We start from the raw sequence: 19,687 nt of genomic DNA on the forward strand, positions 1-19,687 counted from the left end.
GGTTTTTTTTTCAGGGTGCTAAAAGCTGCAATTTGACTGTGGGTGTCATGAAAGGCAGGCAGCAGCACGAATGCTGACTACATTCCTGATGGAAGGGGAAGCCAGACAGGGCACATGTGTGCAAGGACAGCTCAACATCTGTGTTAAAAACATGTGACCACAGAGGAATGCTGCTCTTAACTCTAGGGCTGTACCTTTGACCTACTGTGAAACTCACTCCTGAAAGGTAGAGAAACCTGAGCAAACTGGGAATTTGGTTTATATGAGAGCAAGTGTTCTAGAAATGGCCCTTTCAAAGAGCAACATGGAAGAATTTGGGCAGTCACGCTGAAAAAGCTTATCAGTTTCCTCATTAAGACTTAATTCTTAAATGAATAAAGATTCTGTTTCTTCACTAAATATCTAACCCAATACAAAAACTGCTGCATCTTAGATGAGATGACATAACGGGATGACGCAGGGAAGTCAGTTCGCCTCTTTCACTCACACTGCACCCTGCTTCTCTAAGTACAAAATCCAACCCTACTTCATCAGTTAGATGGCCTGACCTGGAAAAATTAAAAATGCTCCTTTAGCCTATGGGACCTCCATGTGAGAACTACCATCGCCAGATGCTCTGTCCAGACAGTCCGAGTGTTTGCCACGCTAATCAAAGGAGAGACGTGGGAGGCCTCCAGGGCTAACCCCACCAGGCAGCAGGAGGGCTGCCTGACATCTCGCGTACTCATTCCTCAGCTAAGAGGGACTTCGGGAAAGTGGAATGAAACAACTACAAGCTACATACTTCTTTTTTATGTTTGGGCAAAGCTTCAACACGTCCTCCTTGCAGGCCATTTTAAACTTGTAAGAAAACCGAAAATCCTTCATCTGCACCTGAAAGGTGAAGAGAAGGAAAGTCAGAAGTTTTGTGGCAACCTGTGGTCAGTAGTGGTAGGGGGCACTTTTTCATATAGCTCTCACAAGCCTGTTTACAAGACCCTGCATGGCTTGCCCCACACCTGAGACATCACGACCTGCTCATCTCTCCAGTACTCCCCCTACAACAGGCAGGCTTCCTTTCTTCCTTCCCTCCCTCCCTCCTTCCTTTCCTTCCTTCCTTCCCTTCCTTCCATCCTTCCCTCCTTCTTTCCTTCCCTCCCTCCTTCCTTCCTTTCCTTCCTTCCCTTCCTTCCATCCTTCCCTCCTTCCCTCCCTCCTTCCTTCCTTTCCTTCCTTCCCTTCCTTCCATCCTTCCCTCCTTCCCTCCCTCCTTCCTTTCCTTCCTTCCCTCCTTCCTTGCTTCCCTACTTCCTTCCTTTCCTTCCTTCCTTCCCTCCTTCCTTCCTTCCCTCCCTCCTTCCTTTCTTCCATCCATCTATCCATCCATCCATCCATCCATCCATCCATCCTAAATAAAAATAGGACATATATTTGAAAAAAAAAAATTTTTTTTTTTTTTTTATAGACAGAGCCTCTCTCTTGTCATCCAGGCTGGAGTGCAGTTGTGCGATCTCGGCTCACTGCAACCTCTGTCTCCCGGGTTCAAGTGATTCTCCTGCCTCAGTCTCCCAAGTAGCTGGGATTACAGGCACCCGCCATCACGCCTGGCTAATTTTGTATTTTTTGTAGAGACAGGGTTTCACCATGTTGGCCAGGCTGGTCTCAAGTTCCTGACCTCAGGTGATCAGCCTGCAGCAGCCTCCCAAAGTGCTGGAATTACAGGCGTGAGCCACCACACCCGGCTGGAAAAAATGATTTTTTTGTTGTTGTTGTTGAGATGGAATCTTCCTCTGTTGCCCAGGCTGGAGTGCAGTGGCGATCTCAGCTCACTACAACCTCCGCCTCCCAGGTTCAAGCAATTCTCCTGCCTCAGCCTTTGAAACAGCTGGGATTACACGTGTGTGCCACCATGCGCGGCTAATTTTGTATTTTCAGTAGAGATGGAGTTTCACCATGTTGCCCAGGTTGGTCTCGAATTCCTGGCCTCAAGTGATCCACCCACCTCGGCCTCCCAAAGTGCTGGGATTACAGATGTGAGCCACCATGCCTGGCTGGAAAAAAATGACTTTTAACAGAACATTAGAGGTGCTCTGATGTTCCAAAAAAGGAAAGGATTCAGTCAACATCCAGGCAGCTATGATGGGATATCGGCAGCCAGGTGTCACTGACCAGCTGGAAGTGGGTGACTCCGATGGCACACTTCTCGTTCATGTCCTTCTGGTGTTTGTTCTGTATCAGACACTCCATCAGGTCCCCAGAGTCTATCTGGTTATCTGCCACATCCTGGGGAAGACAGCATGCATTTACACTTCACTGGTAACAATTAATGAACAAAACTTGTAGCCCAGTCCGAAACAAATGCAAGCAGGGTTGATTCTAGAAGCCCTCACAAAAAAAAGACACACCATAAATTGTAATCAAAATAAGCCTGAAGAATCACAATGGTATACATTCAGTGGCATAAAACTGACACAGCACTGTGTTCCGTATGAGACAAGAATATATGCTTTTTTTTTCACTTTCCGAAAAACAGCTGGCTTTTGGGATAGTATCTAACATAGCCTCCCAACTGTCAGATCCTAAAGGTTCCTGGGTATGTTTCACTCCCACAATTTAAGTAGTTCAGTAAATGAATATGAAATAATCAGAATTCACTCAATATTGAGGTACTAGGAGACAGTTGGAAGGAGGAGCCACTATTACTGCTAACAATTCCCGGGCTGATGCTAACAATTCCTAGGCTGATGTACTGGAATCAACCCTGCATACTAATGGGGGTTTCCCTGTTCCATCTCTTCTTAAAAAAGGCAACTCAGTAACTGCTGCTAGCCACATACCTGCTTTTACCTACAAAAGCTAATCAAACACAGGTTCCAGGATGGTAGCATCTCTCTCTCAAGCTTGTTTACTTTTTCTTTTTTCTTTTTTAGACTGGGTCTCACTCTGTTGCCTAGGCTGCAGTGCAGTGGCACAATCACGGCTCACTGTAGCCTCGACCTCCTGAGCTCAAGTGATCCTCCCACCTCTGCCGCCTAGGTAACTGGAACTACAGGTGTGTACCACCACGCCCAACTAATTTTTTCTATATTTTGTAGAGACAGTTTTGTCATGTTGCCCAGATTTTCATGTCTTGAAATCCTGGGCTCAAGTGCTCCTCCTTGGCTTCAAAGTGCTGGGATTACAGGTATTGGCCACCACACCCGGCCTGTTTACATTTTTAATTTTAACTTGTCAAAGCTGGCTAACACTCAAGAGTAATACATGCTGAAGACAGAGATGAGTCTGAGATACTCAGGGGAGAGTCCCTGTCAATTTATTTCTGTTTTTAACCCTTGCTCCTCCAGACATCACTTACGTGGCAGAAGTTCTGAATTATGGGCTCACAGGCTCTCATCAGCAAGGCTTCTATTTGAATATCCTGTAGAAGATTAAATATATCAATACTTCTGCTTTAGAAAGACCCAGGGTGGAGGACGAGCAGTTTCTCTTTCTGCATCAGTAATATCTGATGGGCAAATAATCTAATACATACTTTTGGAAACGATTCTAGTATTTGAAGTAGCTAGCCCCAGAATAAATATAGAACTGCTCCTCCGTTATATTTTGAAAGGCAAATTTTTAGAGACATATTCCCTTTCGGCCTGAACAAATGAGAAGGCAGAATTAAGAAAAGTGAGGTAAAAACACACGTAGCAATAACATTAGAGAATGCAAAGCCTTTGGAGATTTTCCCAAAATGCTAAGTAGTTCAAAATGAAAATAGGGTAACGGATATCCATCTTCAGTTTATAAGCTCGTAAGCCAGAGCACTGCCCTCAAAGCAGATGCCAAACCACTGTTTCTGGGGAACACATACTAATAATGCCTTTAAACAGAGAAACCCTGCAACACTAGCTCCTGAAAAAACACCTTCCTTTAAAGGGCTATACACCCAGACTGCTCTCATAAGTCCATGATGACAATGATAATGTGAGAGGAGATGACAAAATGAGAGAAGGCAATGAACTTCTGAAAACTAGAAAGCAAAAAAGAACTGGCTGAGAAATGTAATTTTACATTATGACAATTCAAATAGAGTCCTAAAAGGTTTAAGGTAAAATGGTGGTTCCCCACTTCTCTGATTTCTGGCCCCACAAAATAACTTTAACATGTTTAGCTGCCCTCCTCTGTATTTCTAAATAACATCCCAGTGCTTTATGAGGGTTTCTAATCCCCCCTTTTTTTTTCTTTTTATTGAGACGGAGTCTGGCTCTGTGGCCCAGGTGGGAGTGCAATGGCACAATCTCGGCTCACTGCAACCTCCGCCTCCCGGGTTCAATATTTTTAATAGAGATGGGGTTTTACCATGTTGGCCAGGATGGTCTTGACCTTTTTTTTTTTTTTTGAGACAGAGTCTTGCTCTGTTGCTCGGGCTGGAGTGCAGTGGCGTGATCTTGGCTCACTGGAAGCTCCGCCTCCCGGGTTCACGCCATTCTCCTGCCTCAGCCTCTGGAGTAGCTGGGACTACAGGCACCTGCCACCACATCTGGCTAATTTTTTTTTTGTATTTTTAGTAGAGACAGGGTTTCACCATGTTAGCCAGGATGGTCTCTATCTCCTGACCTTGTGATCCGCCCGCCTTGGGCTCCCTAAGTGCTGGGATTACAGGTGTGAGCCACTGCACCTGGCCTCTAATCCCATTTTTAAAATATTTTAGTGGGTTTCAGGATGGAACAGGGATAAACATACGTATTCAATCTTCCATGCTTAGCTGGAAGTCCTCAGCTTTTATGTTCTGAAACACACAAACATTACCAAATGACCTAACTAAAAGAGCGAGGGATGAGAGAATGGGAATGTGTAGATTGCTCTTGAATGTGAATGTGTAGATTGCTCTTGAATGTGACTGTGATGTGAAGTACTGCTGCTATTTTTTTTTTTTGAAACAGAGTCTCCCCCCTGTTGCCCAGGCTGGAGTACAGTGGCGCAATCTAGGCTTACTGCAACCTCCGCCTCCCGGGTTCAAGTGATTCTCCTGCCTCAGCCTCCCAAGTACATGGCACTACAGGCGTGTTTCACCACACCCAGCTAATTTTTGTATTTTTAGTAAAGACAGGGTTTCACTATGTTCGGCAAGCTGGTCTCGAACTCCTGACCTCGTGATCTGCCCGCCTCGGCCTCTCAAAGTGCTGAGATTCAAGGCATGAGCCACCGCACCTGGCCGTACAGCTGCTATCTTAAGGGGGAAACAGAGGCAAGTCTAATGACTATGATAAATCTAATTTATGAAGAAAACCAAAGGGCTGTATAGAGTGTTGTTCTAGAGAAATGAGGGAAGGGGCTCACAAAGCAACACAATATACTTCTTTATAAAGCAAATATGGAAAATTTGATCAGGTTTCTTTTGATTGACAGAGAATCTGCACTCTCAGGAGTCTAGAAACAGGAGAATCAAACACAAAAGGCCAGGATGCTGGCAGCCACTCTCCTCCCGTAAGCTGCATACCACTTACCTCTGATTCTAACTCAGTGAGGTTGCCAACTATATCTCTACACTCCACCACCAAGTCATCCAGATGGTCCTGGAGGCACTCCAGCTCCTGAAAATATAAAGGCAAGCCACTGGCATTTATCAGTCACATACATGAACAAGGGAAGGAGAGATATCAGCGTCAAGACACTTCCCTTTTCAGTGGTCCTCCTTTCTCTTCTTTTTAAAACTACCTCACTGAACAGGACACAAAAGCTTTGTTTAATTCCCCAGACTAAGACTGTTGAAAAGATAATTACTTCATGTAGCAGGTTGGTTATGAGGGCCAAGTGGGCACAAGAGCCAAGCAAAGGCTGGGCACAATGGCTCAGGCCTTTGAACCCAGCACTTTGGGAGGCTGAGGTGGGCAGATCACCTGGGGTCAGGAGTTCGAGACCAGCCTGGCCAACACAGCGAAACCCTATCCCTACTAAAAATACAAAAATTACCCGGGTGTGGTGGTGGGTGCCTGTAATCCCAGCAACTCAGGAGGCTAAGGCAGGAGAATCGCTTGAACCCGGGAGGTGGAGGCTGCAGTAAGCCAGGATCGTGCCACTGCACTGCAGCCTGGGCAACAAGAGTGAAACTCCGTCTCAGAAAAAAAAAAAAGAGCTGTGCAAATCCCTCAGAAGACCAAATCTACAAGTGCAAGGAGAATCAATCTTCAAGTGTCCTCAAAGTCTAAAAACCTTATCAGGCCTTGATTCTATTTTAATCTGTGCTTTGATAATTTGTCACCTCTCATTTTAAATATGCACTTTAATAATGATCATCAGACAGATTCACAGTGAAGAGCACAGATTATTTCAAGACTCTTTATTGGCAAAGTAATTGGGAACCAGGGGTCTGGAACACAAGATACAACTGATAGCTCCTGCAAGTCAGATCTTGGATTCTAATTCCAGTATACATCAAAAGGGTCCTCTGAAGAAAAACAAGTGAACATACTAGGGTTTGGGTACCTAAAAGCTATCTTGTCTGGGCTTTGGAAACCGAGCTGGAGCTATCTGTAGCATTAGTCTATTACTATTCCTTCTAGAGGTTTACAGGTTTAGAGGTTTCAAGTATAATATCAGCTCACTTTCACAAAGCATATCAACGGCTATTTCTCAGCAAAGTGCTCTGTTAAAGGATCAAGTTTAACTTACTATTCTGCAAGAATCTCTCTGTTTCAGAATTAGAATGTGAGGGGAAGAGAGGAGTTGTAGGAATTATACAACAGCCAAAATGGAAGAAGAAGAAATAAAAAAGCTAAGGAAAATACCCCAAACTTTTGGGAGTAAAATAAATGGCTAAGAGAAAGATCCTATTAATAGAATCCTGGCTGGTCTCAGTGGCTCACACTTGTAATCCTAGCACTTTGGGAGGCCGAGATGGGTGGATTGCCTGAGCTCAGGAGTTCGAGATCAGCCTGGGCAACATGGTGAAACCCTGTCTCTGCTAAAATACAAAAAATCAGGTGGGTGTGGTGGCAGGTGCCTGTAATCCCAGTTACTAAGGAGTCTGGGGCATAAGAATTGCTTGAACCCGGGAGGCAGAGGTTGAAGTGAGCCGAGATCGTTCCACTGCACTCCAGCATGGGTGACAAAGCGAAACTGTCTCAAAATAAAAAAAAAAAGAATTCTTAAGTTTAGCTTCTCCATGACGGGCTGCAATGTAGTGCAGCTTTCTAAAGTTTACTTTACTCGGGGTTCTAAAGGAAACTATTTTCTGGGATTCCAAATCACCATATCCCTTGTTTCATTGGACAGAGGCAACAGAAAGCTCAACTATAAGCATTTTCTAACGATATACCCAACAGAATTGTAGCAGGCTCAGGAAACAGACTGCCAAACATGATAGTCCTATGCTCAACAGACCTGAGTAGGCAACCACGTTTCTCCTTTAAAATGTCCAATTCCTGTACGTGTGACTTTTTCATACTGTACTTCCAGAGGGGGTTATGTAGTGGTACAAATGAAACCAAGAAACCTGAGTTCACTCCTTGAGTATTTATGTGGCTTTAAACACGCAGCTATTCCTACTGCTGAGTATCCTGCATTCAGATGGAAGACAGCTAGCTTCCCACATGACCTGCAGTCATGCATCTTTCCTTCTTTCTCTTAAACTGGGACACAATCCTAAGGAGTCAATCACAGCACTCAGGGAATTCTTGGGGGCTGCTCCTTCCCTCTGCTTCCTAGATGGAGAGGCTATATAATGAACTGAACTGAATTTTAGGTAAGGAAATGTATACACTTAACTTCTCTGAGCTTCAATTTGTCAACCAGGTGAGAAAAAATTCCATTTCTACATGTTTTGTGGGATTGTTCTAGGGCATGCCCACTATTCATGCAGACCAGTACTCACATACGCACAGATTTACACCCTGCTTATCTCAAAAGGACTTAATGGAGAAAATGAATTAAAAATGAGTAAAATGAATAAAGATGAGAAACAAAAAGGAAAGGAAAATACATTAAGAGGATGTGAAATGGAGCCAGTAGTAAGCTTTCTACAAAAATGCCTACCATGAAATCTTATATACCTGTAAGAGGCAGGCCATATCTTCGGCTCTAGAAGTTTTAATAAGCAACAGGAAGAGGGAAAATAATCAATTACAAAATACAATAACCATAATGCAAACACAAACTCGCTGCCAACTATTCCTGATACAAAGACCAGAGAGAAAATTTTCCTGAGAATTTCTTCCAGAGAAAATATTGAATAATACAACAAATCACATCTGTAAGGTAAAGAGAGATGGATTTTATGGTGTTTGTACTCTGCATAAAATGTTAAACATTAACATCATCATTATTGTAGGACAAACAGAAAGCGATGTCACCTACCTGTCCAGTCTCTGTTTTCTCACTGCACCATTTTCCCAGATCAATCAGGCACTTATCCTGGAGGGCAGGATCCAGCTTGACATCCATGGCACGCTGGTGTAGGATCCTTTGGACTTCAGCTCGGCACTCCCGTGAGAGCTGCATGAGAAAAAATGAGCTAAATACTTGAAAGGTAACAAAACAAAAACACAAAGATATGAGATAAACCTGCTATGAGGAAACTAACAAATAACCCTGTATTTTATCTCCCAAATTTTATACCTCAAATATCTTCCAGAATAAAAATTAAATGTTGCGGCCAGGTGCGGTGGCTCATGCATGTAATCCCAGCACTTTGGGAGGTCGAGAAGGGCGGATCACCTGAGGTCGGGAGTTTGAGACCAGCCTGACCAACATGGAGAAACCCCGTCTCTACTAAAAATACAAAATTAGCCAGGCATGGTGGCACATGCCTGTAATCCTAGCTACTTGGGAGGCTGAGGCAGAAGAATCGCTTGAACCTGGGAGGCGGATGTTGTGGTGAGCCGAGATTGCACTCCAGCCTGGGCAACAAGAGTGAACCTCCGCCTCAAAAAAAATAAAAAATAAAAATAAATAAATAAAAAAAATGTGCAAGAGGCTTCAAAAAGCCCATATCTTTAGAAATGCAATTATACATATTCAGCAGTTTCTAATATACTATATAAACAACATTCTTTTATGAGACTACCCTGATAAAAGTGAACTGGCTTCATTCAGACTAGGCTGGTTGGAAAGTTTTGTGTTTGTTGTTTTGCTTAGCAAAACTAATCTGTCAGTCTATGAACGCCATGTAGAAGGTCAGATCCAATTCAAGAGAGCATATACACTTGACTCAGGAGAAATGAGTTCAAACTGACCTAAATCAGAAAAAGCAGGAAAATGTAGATATAACATTATAAGACAAGACTGGACTCTTCTACATGAGCTATGAAGAATTAGCAGAGGGTAAAGCAGGTGAAAACTAATATTTTTCCAAGGGCCATGACAAAGCTGTTATTGACAGATACAGTTAGTCTCTCTTGCAAAAAAAGAAAAAAAAGCCAGCATACCTGGGGCAGGAGGGATGGAAAGTAACTGTTTAATGAACACAGGGTTTCCTTTTGGAGTCATGGAGTGTTTTGAAACTAGACAGACGTGATGACCACACAACACTGTAAATGTACTAAATGTCACTGAATTTTTCTCTTTAAAATGGTTAAGACCAGGAGCGGTGGCTCACACCTGTAATCCCAGCTCTTTGGGAGGCTGAGGCGGGCAGATCACCTGAGGTCTGGAGTTCGAGACCAGCCTGACCAATATGGAGAAACCCCATCTCTACTAAAAATACAAAAATTAGCCGGGCGTAGTGGCACATGCCTGTAATCCCAGCTAATCTGGAGGGTGAGGCAGGAGGCAGAGATTGTGGTGAGCCGAGATCGCACCACTGCACTCCAGCCTGGGCCAACAAGAGTGAAACTCCGTCTCAAAAAAAAAAAAAAAGGGTTATTTTGGCCAGGCGTGGTGGCTCACACCTCTAATCCCAGCACTTTGGGAGGCCCAGGTGGGCAGATCACCTGAGGTCAGGAGTTCAAGACCAACCTAGCCAATATGGTGAAACCCCCGTCTCTATTAAAAATAAAAAAATAAAAATTAAAAAAAAAAAAAAAGCCAGGCATGACGGCAGGCACCTGTAATCCCAGCTACTCGGGAGGCTGAGGCAGGAGAATCACTTGAGCCAGGAGGAAGAGGTTACAGTAAGCCAAGAACGCACCACTGCATTCCAGCCTGGTGTGCAGTAAGACACATTCAAGAGTGAGACTTTGTCTCAAGGAAAAAAAAAGGTTAATTTTATGTTACGTGAATTTCACCTCAATTTAAAAAAAAAAGAAAAGAAAACTAGCACCACAGACTCCAACTCTTTCTTATTTAAAAGAGAAGAAACCTCCTACCCCTAGTCACTATAGTGACTAGAAAGATGCCAGGATTTGGGAGCCTCCATGGTGAATGAGAGGCTCATTATATAGAGGAAAAAAAACAACAACAACAAATTCCCACGTTTTCTCATACGGCAGTATAAACACTGGGTTAGGGTGCAGCAACTGATGTATGCCATTTCCTTCTGAGTCCCCTCATTCTGGATTTGAGATAGCCAGGCTTTTGCATTAAGCTCAGAAGGGGTATTTCTAAGGATGGATGAGAAGTGATACCATCTCAACTCTCCGGAACAAAGGCAGGACTGATAATGGAGCATCTCAGAAGGTAGAGAAAGCCATCGTGGAGAACAAGTGCATGTCAGTGCGCACCGGGAAGCAGCCGATGCTGCCGAGAGCCAAGCACACACAAACATCCCAGCAAAAGGCAGCAGTTGGGGCAGACAAATACCAAGAGAATGAGGTATGGAGGTTTCTGCTCCAACCAGTCCATGGGCGGACAATGCGAATGTGTTCAGCTGCCAAGAGGAGAAGCCTAAAAGCCATTTGTAGCCTGGCTAAAAGCTTCTAATGGATCCTTAAACCTAAATAAAGTTAGGACAGCAGAATTTAACTGTCCATTTGTGATTCAGATTTTGGGAATTAAAAAATCTGGAAATCTTCCCCCACCCACTTTGTTAAAAACATAAAATCAGATGATAGAAGCTGGTAGGGCAACTCTAAGTGCACTCATGGAAGGAAGAAGTTTCTAGAAGTGCAGCAATCTTCTCCCCACAAAATAGTCTAAAAAGTTTTCCTAAGATGACCGAAATCAGAAGAATATACAGCAAACAATTTAAAAAACAAATGACAATAAGAAGAAATGAAGTCGATATTCACTGCATACCCTCCTTCCCTGTTCCTCAGTGCGGTAGGCGTGTCTGTATAAACAAGAGAACACAGCTCCCTGAGGCATAAATTCACTGGTCTCATTCCAACCGTGGGTATGGCAAAGACGAGAAGCGTCTCCCTGGCACTTGCGGTATAGGACAGGGTCCAATCTATAAGGTTAAGAGTTAAAAGACAACCACTAATTAATAGACATTTCCTTCTAACACAGGCTCAGGGTTTTTACGAGGTGTTTGCTTGTATACTCATTGATAATCACTTCCAGGGGCGTGGAGAAAGAAGATATGTAAAAATATATTCCTGAATTGTTTTTTTGTTTGTTTGTTTTGACACAGGATCTCTCAATCTGTCACCCAGGCTGGAGTGCAGTTGTGCTATCTTGGCTCACTGGAACCTCCGTCCCCTGGGACTTGAAGGCAATCCTCCCACCTCAGCCTCCCAAGTAGTTGAGGCAACAGGCACACGCCAGGCTCTTTTTTGATATTTTTGGTAGAGACAGAGTCTCGCCATGTTGTCCAGGCAGGTCTCAAACTCCTGAGCTCAAGCAATCAGCCTGCCTTGGCCTCTCAAAGTGCTGGGATTACAGCATAAGGCACCGCACCCAGCCATGAATTCTGTTCTTAATGAACACACAGTAGTCAGCACTGTGGGAGGCCTAGGCAGGAGAATAACCTTCTATAGAAGTTTGTTAACCTTCTACAGAAGATTTAAATTCTCCCTCAAAGATATCTTGGCTTTGTTAGATACCTAACATTTTAATAGACTTAGCACTCACATGCCCTGGTTGAAAACATAAAACTAGAGTTGTAGCCACCACCAGGCAATTCACAACTTTTTACTTAATACTTTTTACTAAATACCTTTTTCTAAGTAGGAATGAAGTTCAATCCTATGTAATGTATTAGATTCAGTAAGATCAGGAAATGGCAAGATAAATAGTCTCCTATTTTTCTCTCTTCTTCCTGTGCCAGGTAAGGTGGTTATCTTTTTGGTTACTTGAGTGTGCTTATCAATTTATAAGACTTGACATTTAACTCTGAATCTGGAGACAGTGGATTAGACAATGAGCCTGCTTCTTCTCCACATCAGACCAGGGCATGCTTAATTCTGTCCATATTATATTGTCAACTTTGGTAGATGGCTAGTTAATGGGAGAAAAAAGCTAATATTTAATGAGTAACTATTAAGAACTAATATTTAATGAGTAACTATGCAGCATTTTTTTTATTATTATGGGGGAAGGAATTAAAGAGGAGAAAACGTGATTTTGATTAAGGCAATAGACTCAGTAGACTATTTAGGTTGAGATGGCCTGAGTAAGCAAAGGGAAATTACAGCGCAGCTTTCTGTAGTCCTTTCCAGAGCTAATTTGAAGGACTAGAAATAAGAATACATTGAATCTTCAAGTAATCTCTTTCTAGTAAAGTATGTGGGCAAAACACATGCACACACACACGTTTTTTGAGATAGGGTCTCACTGTTGGCATGCAGTGGCATGATCACAGCTCACTGTAACCTACAGCTCCTGGGCTCAAGTGAATCTCCTTTTTTTTTTTGAGACGGAGTCTCGCTCTGTCTCCCAGGCTGGAGGGCAGTGGCGCGATCTTGGCTCACTGCAACCTCCGCCTCCCGGGTTTTATGCCATTCTCCTGCCTCAGCCTCCCGAGTAGCTGGGACTACAGGCATGCACCACCTACGCCCGGCTAATTTTTTTTGTATTTTTAGTAGAGATGGGGTTTCACCGTGTTAGCCAGGATGGTCTCGAACTCCTGCCCTTGTGATCCTCCCACCTCGGACTCCCAAAGTGCTGGGATTACAGGCGTGAGCCACCGCGCCCGGTTCAAGTGAATCTCCTACTTCAGCCTCCCAAGTAGCTAGGACTACAGGTGCACACTACCATACCTGGCTAATTTTTTTTTAGTTTTTGTAGAGACAAGGTCTTGCTATGTTGACCAGGCTGGCCTTAAACTCCTGGCCTCAAGCTATCCTCCTGCCTAGGCCTCCCAAACTGCTGGGATTATAGGTGTGAGCCACTGTGCCTGGCCAAAATATATATTAATCACCAAAAAAAGTTAAGTACCACACCATGGTGGCTTAACAACCTAATGGAGAAGCCACTAAACTTGAAAAGCTAGAGGAGCAGTCGGATCCAGTACTGGCTGCTTTGCAGGTGGGGAGAGAAAGCAAGACGCAGAAAGAGGAGGGGAATGACAGCCAATGAACTCAGTGATTCTGGCTGTAATACAGATCCTTCTCCTAGTTCATCCTCCCAGCCCCGCCACTTTTTGTTAACAGAATGAGAGGGAAATTAGAGAATCAAGTTGTCACTTATTGACAAAAATCTCTTAAGACAGACTTAATTCATTAACTCCGAATAAATAAAAGCCAATTCCCATATCCACTGCAAATCAATAAAAATACAACTGCACTATTATCTTCTTAGAGACATATCTGAAGGCGCTTTTGCCACCCCTACAGGTGCCATACTTCTTACTAGACAGATCTTTGTAGTATCAGAAACATTTTGACCCTGACTTCCAAAGTAGTGGTGAACAACGATATGTGGTACAGGCTGGTAGTGGGCTGACTCTGCTTTTAGATAATGTTCTGAAAGTGATAAAGAATAGTTTTTCAGGGGATTGGAGTGTGTTAGCTGTCCCAGAACTGAACAAAAAGAGTTCCCTACTGATTATTTTAATAAATACAGGTAATTATGACTACACAGGAGAACAGGCTGAGGCAATACATTTACTTTGGCTTCAAAATACTCACTTCCAATCCCGGGAGATGAAATACTGCAGCTCTAAGAGACGATGTTCACAGTCTTCTACCATCTTCTCTGTGTATAAATGTTCCATCAGGCATGACAAGATCCTAGCCATAAAATGGGTAAAATTGTAACAAGAGAGAAGTGTCCAGAATTCTATGTCAATATAATATTTCCCTGGTCTGTAGAAGAAGGCTTTTAGTTATTTTCTTAGGGCAATCAGATTTATTTTTCTGAGAATCACTCAAATTAACTGAACCTGACAGTGGTTATGCCTTGATCAACTTCAGAGCCACTCAGCACTGAAGACTACGCATGCACAAGAGCAGTGTGCAGCTGCTGTATTTTTAACTGGTTATGAAAACTTTCCAACACACAAAGAAGTAGAGAATCATGTAACAGCCACCTTCCCTCCCCATAACTTTAACAATCTATGGCCAAGTTTGTTTTAACTCTAGGCCTCTTTGCTGGTATTTTAAAGCAAAATCCCAGATACTCCATCATTTCATTTGTAAATATTTCAGCATGTTTCTCTAAAATATAAGGACTTAATACCATTATCACACCACTAAGCAATTATTTTAAAAGCTTTACTATCATGTAATACCCTGTTAGTTTTCAAATATTTTCCTTTCTTTTCTTTTTTTTTTTTTTTGAGATGGAGTCTCGCTCTGTCACCTAGGCTGGAGTGCAGTGGCGCAATCTTGGCTCACTGCAAGCTCCGCCTCCCAGGTTCACACCATTCTCCTGCCTCAGCCTCCTGAGTAGCTGGGACTACAGGCGCCCACCACCACGCCCGGCTAATTTTTTTGTATTTTTAGTAGAGATGGGGTTTCACTGTGTTAGCCAGGATGGTCTCGATCTCCTGACCTCGTGATCCACCCGCCTCAGCCTCCCCAAGTGCTGGGATTACAGGCGTGAGCCACCGTGCCCGGCCCAAATATTTTCAATTATTTTTTTTTTTTACAAGTTTGTTCAAATCAGGATCCAGAAAAGGTTAACCGATAAGTATCTTAAATGTATTTTCATCTGTAGCAGTTCTTCCTTCTTCCCTCTCCCCTGCCCGCTCTTTGGTTGATGTGGTTATTTTTACACTGGTAAATATTCTTAATTAGTTTAACCACACAGAAAGCTTTGAGGAAGAATATGATTTTCTAATTCTCTAGCACAGCATGAACAGCAGGAGTTATTGCATAGCAGCATGAGATAAACATGGACTATACTCACTTTGTTGTTGGGTATGGCCAACTGCAGGCTATAAAGATTTTTGCAGAATGGGAAAGCTGTTCTTACTTGCAATTGGTTTTTTTTTTTTTTTTTTTTGAGATAGAGTTTTGCTCGTTGCCCAGGCTGGAATGCAATAGCACGATCTTGGCTCCACCTGCCTCAGCCTCCCGAGTAACTGGGATTACAGGTATGCGCCACCAACACCCCACTAATTTTGTATTTTTAGCTGGGCGTGGTGGCTCACACCTGTAATCCCAACACTTTGGGAGGCCGAGGCGGATGGGTCACGAGGTCAGGAGTTCAAGACCAGCCTAACCAACATGGTAAAACCCTGTCTCTACTAAAAATACAAAAATTAGCTGGGCATGGTGTCATGTGCCTGTAATCCCAGCTACTCGGGAGGCTGAGCCAGGAGAATTGCTTGAACCGGGATCCAGGAGGCAGAGGTAGCACTAAGCAAGATCGCGCCACTGCACTCCAGCCTGGGCTACAGAGCAAGATTCTGTAAAAAAAAAAAAAAATTGTGATTTTTAGTAGAGACGGGGTTTCTCCATGTTGGTTAGAGGCTTGTCTCGAACTTCAGACCTCACGTGATCCGCCAGCCTCAGCCTCCCAAGGTGCTGGGATTACAGGCGTGAGCCACCACACCTGGCTTGGTTTGGTTTTTTGAGACAGGGTATTGCTCTGTCATCTGGGCTGGAGTACAGTGGTATGATCATAACTCACCGTAACCTTGAATTCCTGGGCTCAAGCAATCTTCCCACATCAACCTCCCAAGTAGATGGGACTACAGGCATGCACCACCACGCCAGCTGATTTTAAAAACTTTTATGTTGCCTTGCTATATTGCCCAGGCTGGTTTCAAACTCATAGCTTCAAGTGATCCTCTCACCTCGGCCTCCCAAAGCACTACAATTACAGGCATGAGCTACTGCATCCAGCCATGGTTTAAGAGCTGTTTTTACATCATAAAAAATAAAACTAAAGAATGAGAATACTTTAATATAGCATTTATTCAGCTTTTCTAGATCTTGGTTGCAACCTTAGTATTCCTTTTGTCCATTACTACTCCCTCCAACGACCACATTTTGTTTTCTATTTCTGTTTCAAGTATTTTCTGATGATTACCAAGTAGTCAACGTATACAATGAGTCAATATACAACTAGGATGAAAAGTACAGAGTGCCAAAGTATGTACCACCTATCCTGAGTGTTTCTCTCTTTCATTTTTATTTGATCGTGATATAAAATTGTTCAGTAACCTAATATATAGGTCCATATATGCTCAGTCATTGTCAGTAAACACCATCACAATATTGGGTCTAGATGTCTCTATATCATGGATGAGGCAGATCCTAGGTTTTAATTCCAATACTAGTTTTAATAAAAGTTGGTGTATGTTCAACTTGTTCAACAAAATTTCAGTTAAGATGTCAAACCACCCAAAAGTCACTTGAAGGAATGTTCCCTGTGCTGCCAAATGAAATACAATATGGATAAATACCATGGAGAAGATAACTTACATTGGGTCTCCGGATCTTATGTGTTTGCAGGCTGTCTGGATTACAGATTCACAAGCTTCATTCAAAGCTCGATCAATGCGGTAATCTGCACCAGGGTCTGTCTCCTGAATCAGTGTTTGAAGCTGAATTAAAACAAATTAAGAAGGAAGAAAGAAAGTCACTTAGGTGCTAGGTAAGAGCAGTGTCTTCATACAACCAGTTGCTCAGTCCTATTTACCACAATGTACTCCAATAAAGTTGTCTACAGTTGTCACTAGCCAAGCTCAAGAGTGTTTGCCAAATACTTTTCCAACTGGTTTCTCTACCTTGACTGCAGGTTTTTCTGTTTGAGTCATTGATGGGGACTACTTATCTATGTTCTCAATAATCCCTGGAGGTCTTTACAACATGAATATGAAGGCTGCCTCTTTGCTTTTATCTGCCTACTTGTTAATCAGATTACTAAACCTGGTGCTCCCAGCAAAGCCAGAATTAAGTGGAAAAGAGTAAATAAAGAACATTTTCACTTAGAGACCTAATTGGGTCATAAGAATCTAGAATTTGAATTTTGCTGCAAAGGCACTGGTAATAAGTCAAGTGTGCTGTGCTTTATTAAAAGCAGATGTGCAATTTCATTTAACTTGCAGAAATATCAATTACAAAAAACAGGATTATGGTATTTATAATTTCCCATTTTCCTCAACTATTTTTCTATAACCAAGAGATAAACCAGAGCTTGCTCATTGTAAGTACATAGAAAAATACTTGTCATTGTGCAGCTGGAAATGAGACTACATTCTTTATCATTTACTTTTCCGTCTTGTCATGGAACAAAGGAAAGACAGGAAAATAGGTACTTCACATTTTTTTTCCTGCCTTTAAGGCACTTGGGGCGTAGATGAAAAAGCTGTAAATTAAAATCAAAAGAACTGAGTTCTATTAATAGTTCTGGCTCTGACAGATTAGCTTTGAGAACATGGACAAATTGATTACCTCTAAGTTTTAGTTTCTTTAACTGCAGAAAATTGGAAAAAATAATAATATATGGGAGAATATTAGGTAAACTGCAAAGCATTTTACAGACATGAAAGATGATTATTACTACAGATAAGTAGCAGATGGTGTTTTGGGGTAGAAATCTTTTTTTTTTTCTTCCCCCTGAGACAGAGTCTCGCTCTGTCACCGAGGCTGGAGTGCAGTGGCATGATCTCTGCTCACTGCAACCTCCACTTCCCAGGTTCAAGTGATTCTCCTGCCTCAGCCTCCTAAGTAGCTGGGACTACAGGCATGTGCCACCACTCCTGGCTAACTTTTTTATTTTTAGCAGGGATGAGGTTTCGCCACGTTGGCCAGGCTGGTCTTGAACTCAAGTGATCCACCCGCCTCGAACTCCCAAAGTGCTGGGATTACAGGCGTAAGCCACCACACCCAGACCTGGGGTAGAAATCTTTAATAATAGAAAGCAAATTTGAAAACTATAATCCTTACTGGTTTGCGTTCCCTTTTGCCAAGTTAAAAAACTGGAACCCTGTTGTGTCACTGATTTGTCCTCTGATCCTTATACATCTAACCTATGATCCCACAGGGCCTTCACTGGAGCACCTGTGGGATCATAGGTTAGATCACAAATTTATCAGAGAACGATAATCAAAAGGAAATAAAGGAAAAAACCACAAACTTCTATTATCCTGAAAGAAGCTGGTAATCCAGAAGAGAGAAACATGAAAGATTTCCAATATTCTAGGATAGAAGTTATTTATACCAAAAATTCTTGGTGGCAATTTGGGAAAGCTACAAAATGCTCTGGTTAGCTGGTAGGAAAATTACTAATGATTACCAATGTTACTTATGACATTTGTTGACAAAGACCAAAGCATTTACATCTTTTTCTGAGAAAAGTTGGAAGTAACATGGGAGTCTGCAAGTCTCTGCAAGAACTGTATCAGTTAAATATCCATGACTGACAGGCAAACTTCAAGAAACAATACATGCACTAGACTGCAACTATTTACAGGCGAAAATGAATGCCCTCTAGAGCCTAGTGGGCTAACAGCTCCAGGGATCATTGCCACTGTGGAATGTAGTGACAGTAGCATGGGAAATAAACACTGAAAATGTGAATTGCTACATGATTATACACCTATTCCAGCCCCTGGCATACTTAGGAAAACCTGGGAAAATGCTTCAGAGAGATGACTACAGAATAAGACTGGCAGTTATCTTTGGCCTAGGAGAGCCTGGCCCCACACTTACTCAGCCATGAATGAAGAGAATTTCACAGCTCATGACTATGGTGCATTTGGGAGAGTAAGTACTCAACAAGATGATAATTATCCTTATGCTTTACAGCTTACTACCTGTTGAGAAATCACTAAATCAATCACCAAGCAGAGAACAGGGAAAACTAATGGTAAACCACAGACAGGTATCGAAGTCTGCTGTATCAGGAAGAAAAATTTGAAAAAGAAACAAAAAAGGGGCCAGGCACAGTGGCTCATGCCTGTAATCCCAGCAGTTTGGGAGGCCAAAATGGGCAGACTGCTTGAGCCCAGTAGTTTGAGAACAGCCTGGGCAACACAGCAAGACCCCATCACTTAAAAAACAAAACAACACCAAAAAAGAAATAAAAATAAACTCCCCCAAAATGAATTATTTTAAAACATTTGTCAATTTGACTGGGGATGGATACTGTAGTAGAAGACTAAGGACATTTTTCTCCCTTTGGATCATTTAGGCCTTCAATTTTTGTGGGCAAAAGCTAAAAACCCTGGGTCCATAAAAATAAAAATAAAGCGCTTCTTTCCCACTTGGCTAAATTTATTTTTTATTTTAATGTTTTAATTTTTTATTTTTTGAGGTGGAGTCTTGCTCCATTGCCCAGGCTGGAGTGCAGTAGCGCGATCTCGGCTTACTGCAACCTCTGCTTCCCAGGTTCAAGCGATTCTCCTGCCTCAGCCTCCCGAGTAGCTGGGACTACAGGTGCACGCCATCACGCCTGGCTAATTTCGTATTTTTTGTAGAGATGGGGTTTCACCATGTTGGCCAGGCTGGTC

The 19,687-nt window shown here is 42.7% G+C and overlaps 1 protein-coding gene across 1 annotated transcript in view; it reads right to left on the reverse strand.

The window, feature by feature from the left end:
* Positions 1-19,687, reverse strand: part of GLG1 (golgi glycoprotein 1) — a 156,614-nt gene that overhangs the window by 18,372 nt on the left and 118,555 nt on the right. The window contains exons 9-16 of the mRNA XM_054452488.2: positions 16,656-16,777; positions 13,911-14,012; positions 11,137-11,290; positions 8,320-8,457; positions 5,472-5,558; positions 3,335-3,397; positions 2,149-2,262; positions 785-873 (exon numbers count right to left, since the gene is read on the reverse strand). Of these exons, the coding sequence (XP_054308463.2) occupies positions 785-873; positions 2,149-2,262; positions 3,335-3,397; positions 5,472-5,558; positions 8,320-8,457; positions 11,137-11,290; positions 13,911-14,012; positions 16,656-16,777 (869 nt within the window). The remainder of the gene's footprint in view (positions 1-784; positions 874-2,148; positions 2,263-3,334; positions 3,398-5,471; positions 5,559-8,319; positions 8,458-11,136; positions 11,291-13,910; positions 14,013-16,655; positions 16,778-19,687) is intronic.

Source organism: Pongo pygmaeus, chromosome 18, assembly GCF_028885625.2.
Source record: "Pongo pygmaeus isolate AG05252 chromosome 18, NHGRI_mPonPyg2-v2.0_pri, whole genome shotgun sequence".
Taxonomy (NCBI): Eukaryota; Metazoa; Chordata; class Mammalia; order Primates; family Hominidae; genus Pongo; species Pongo pygmaeus.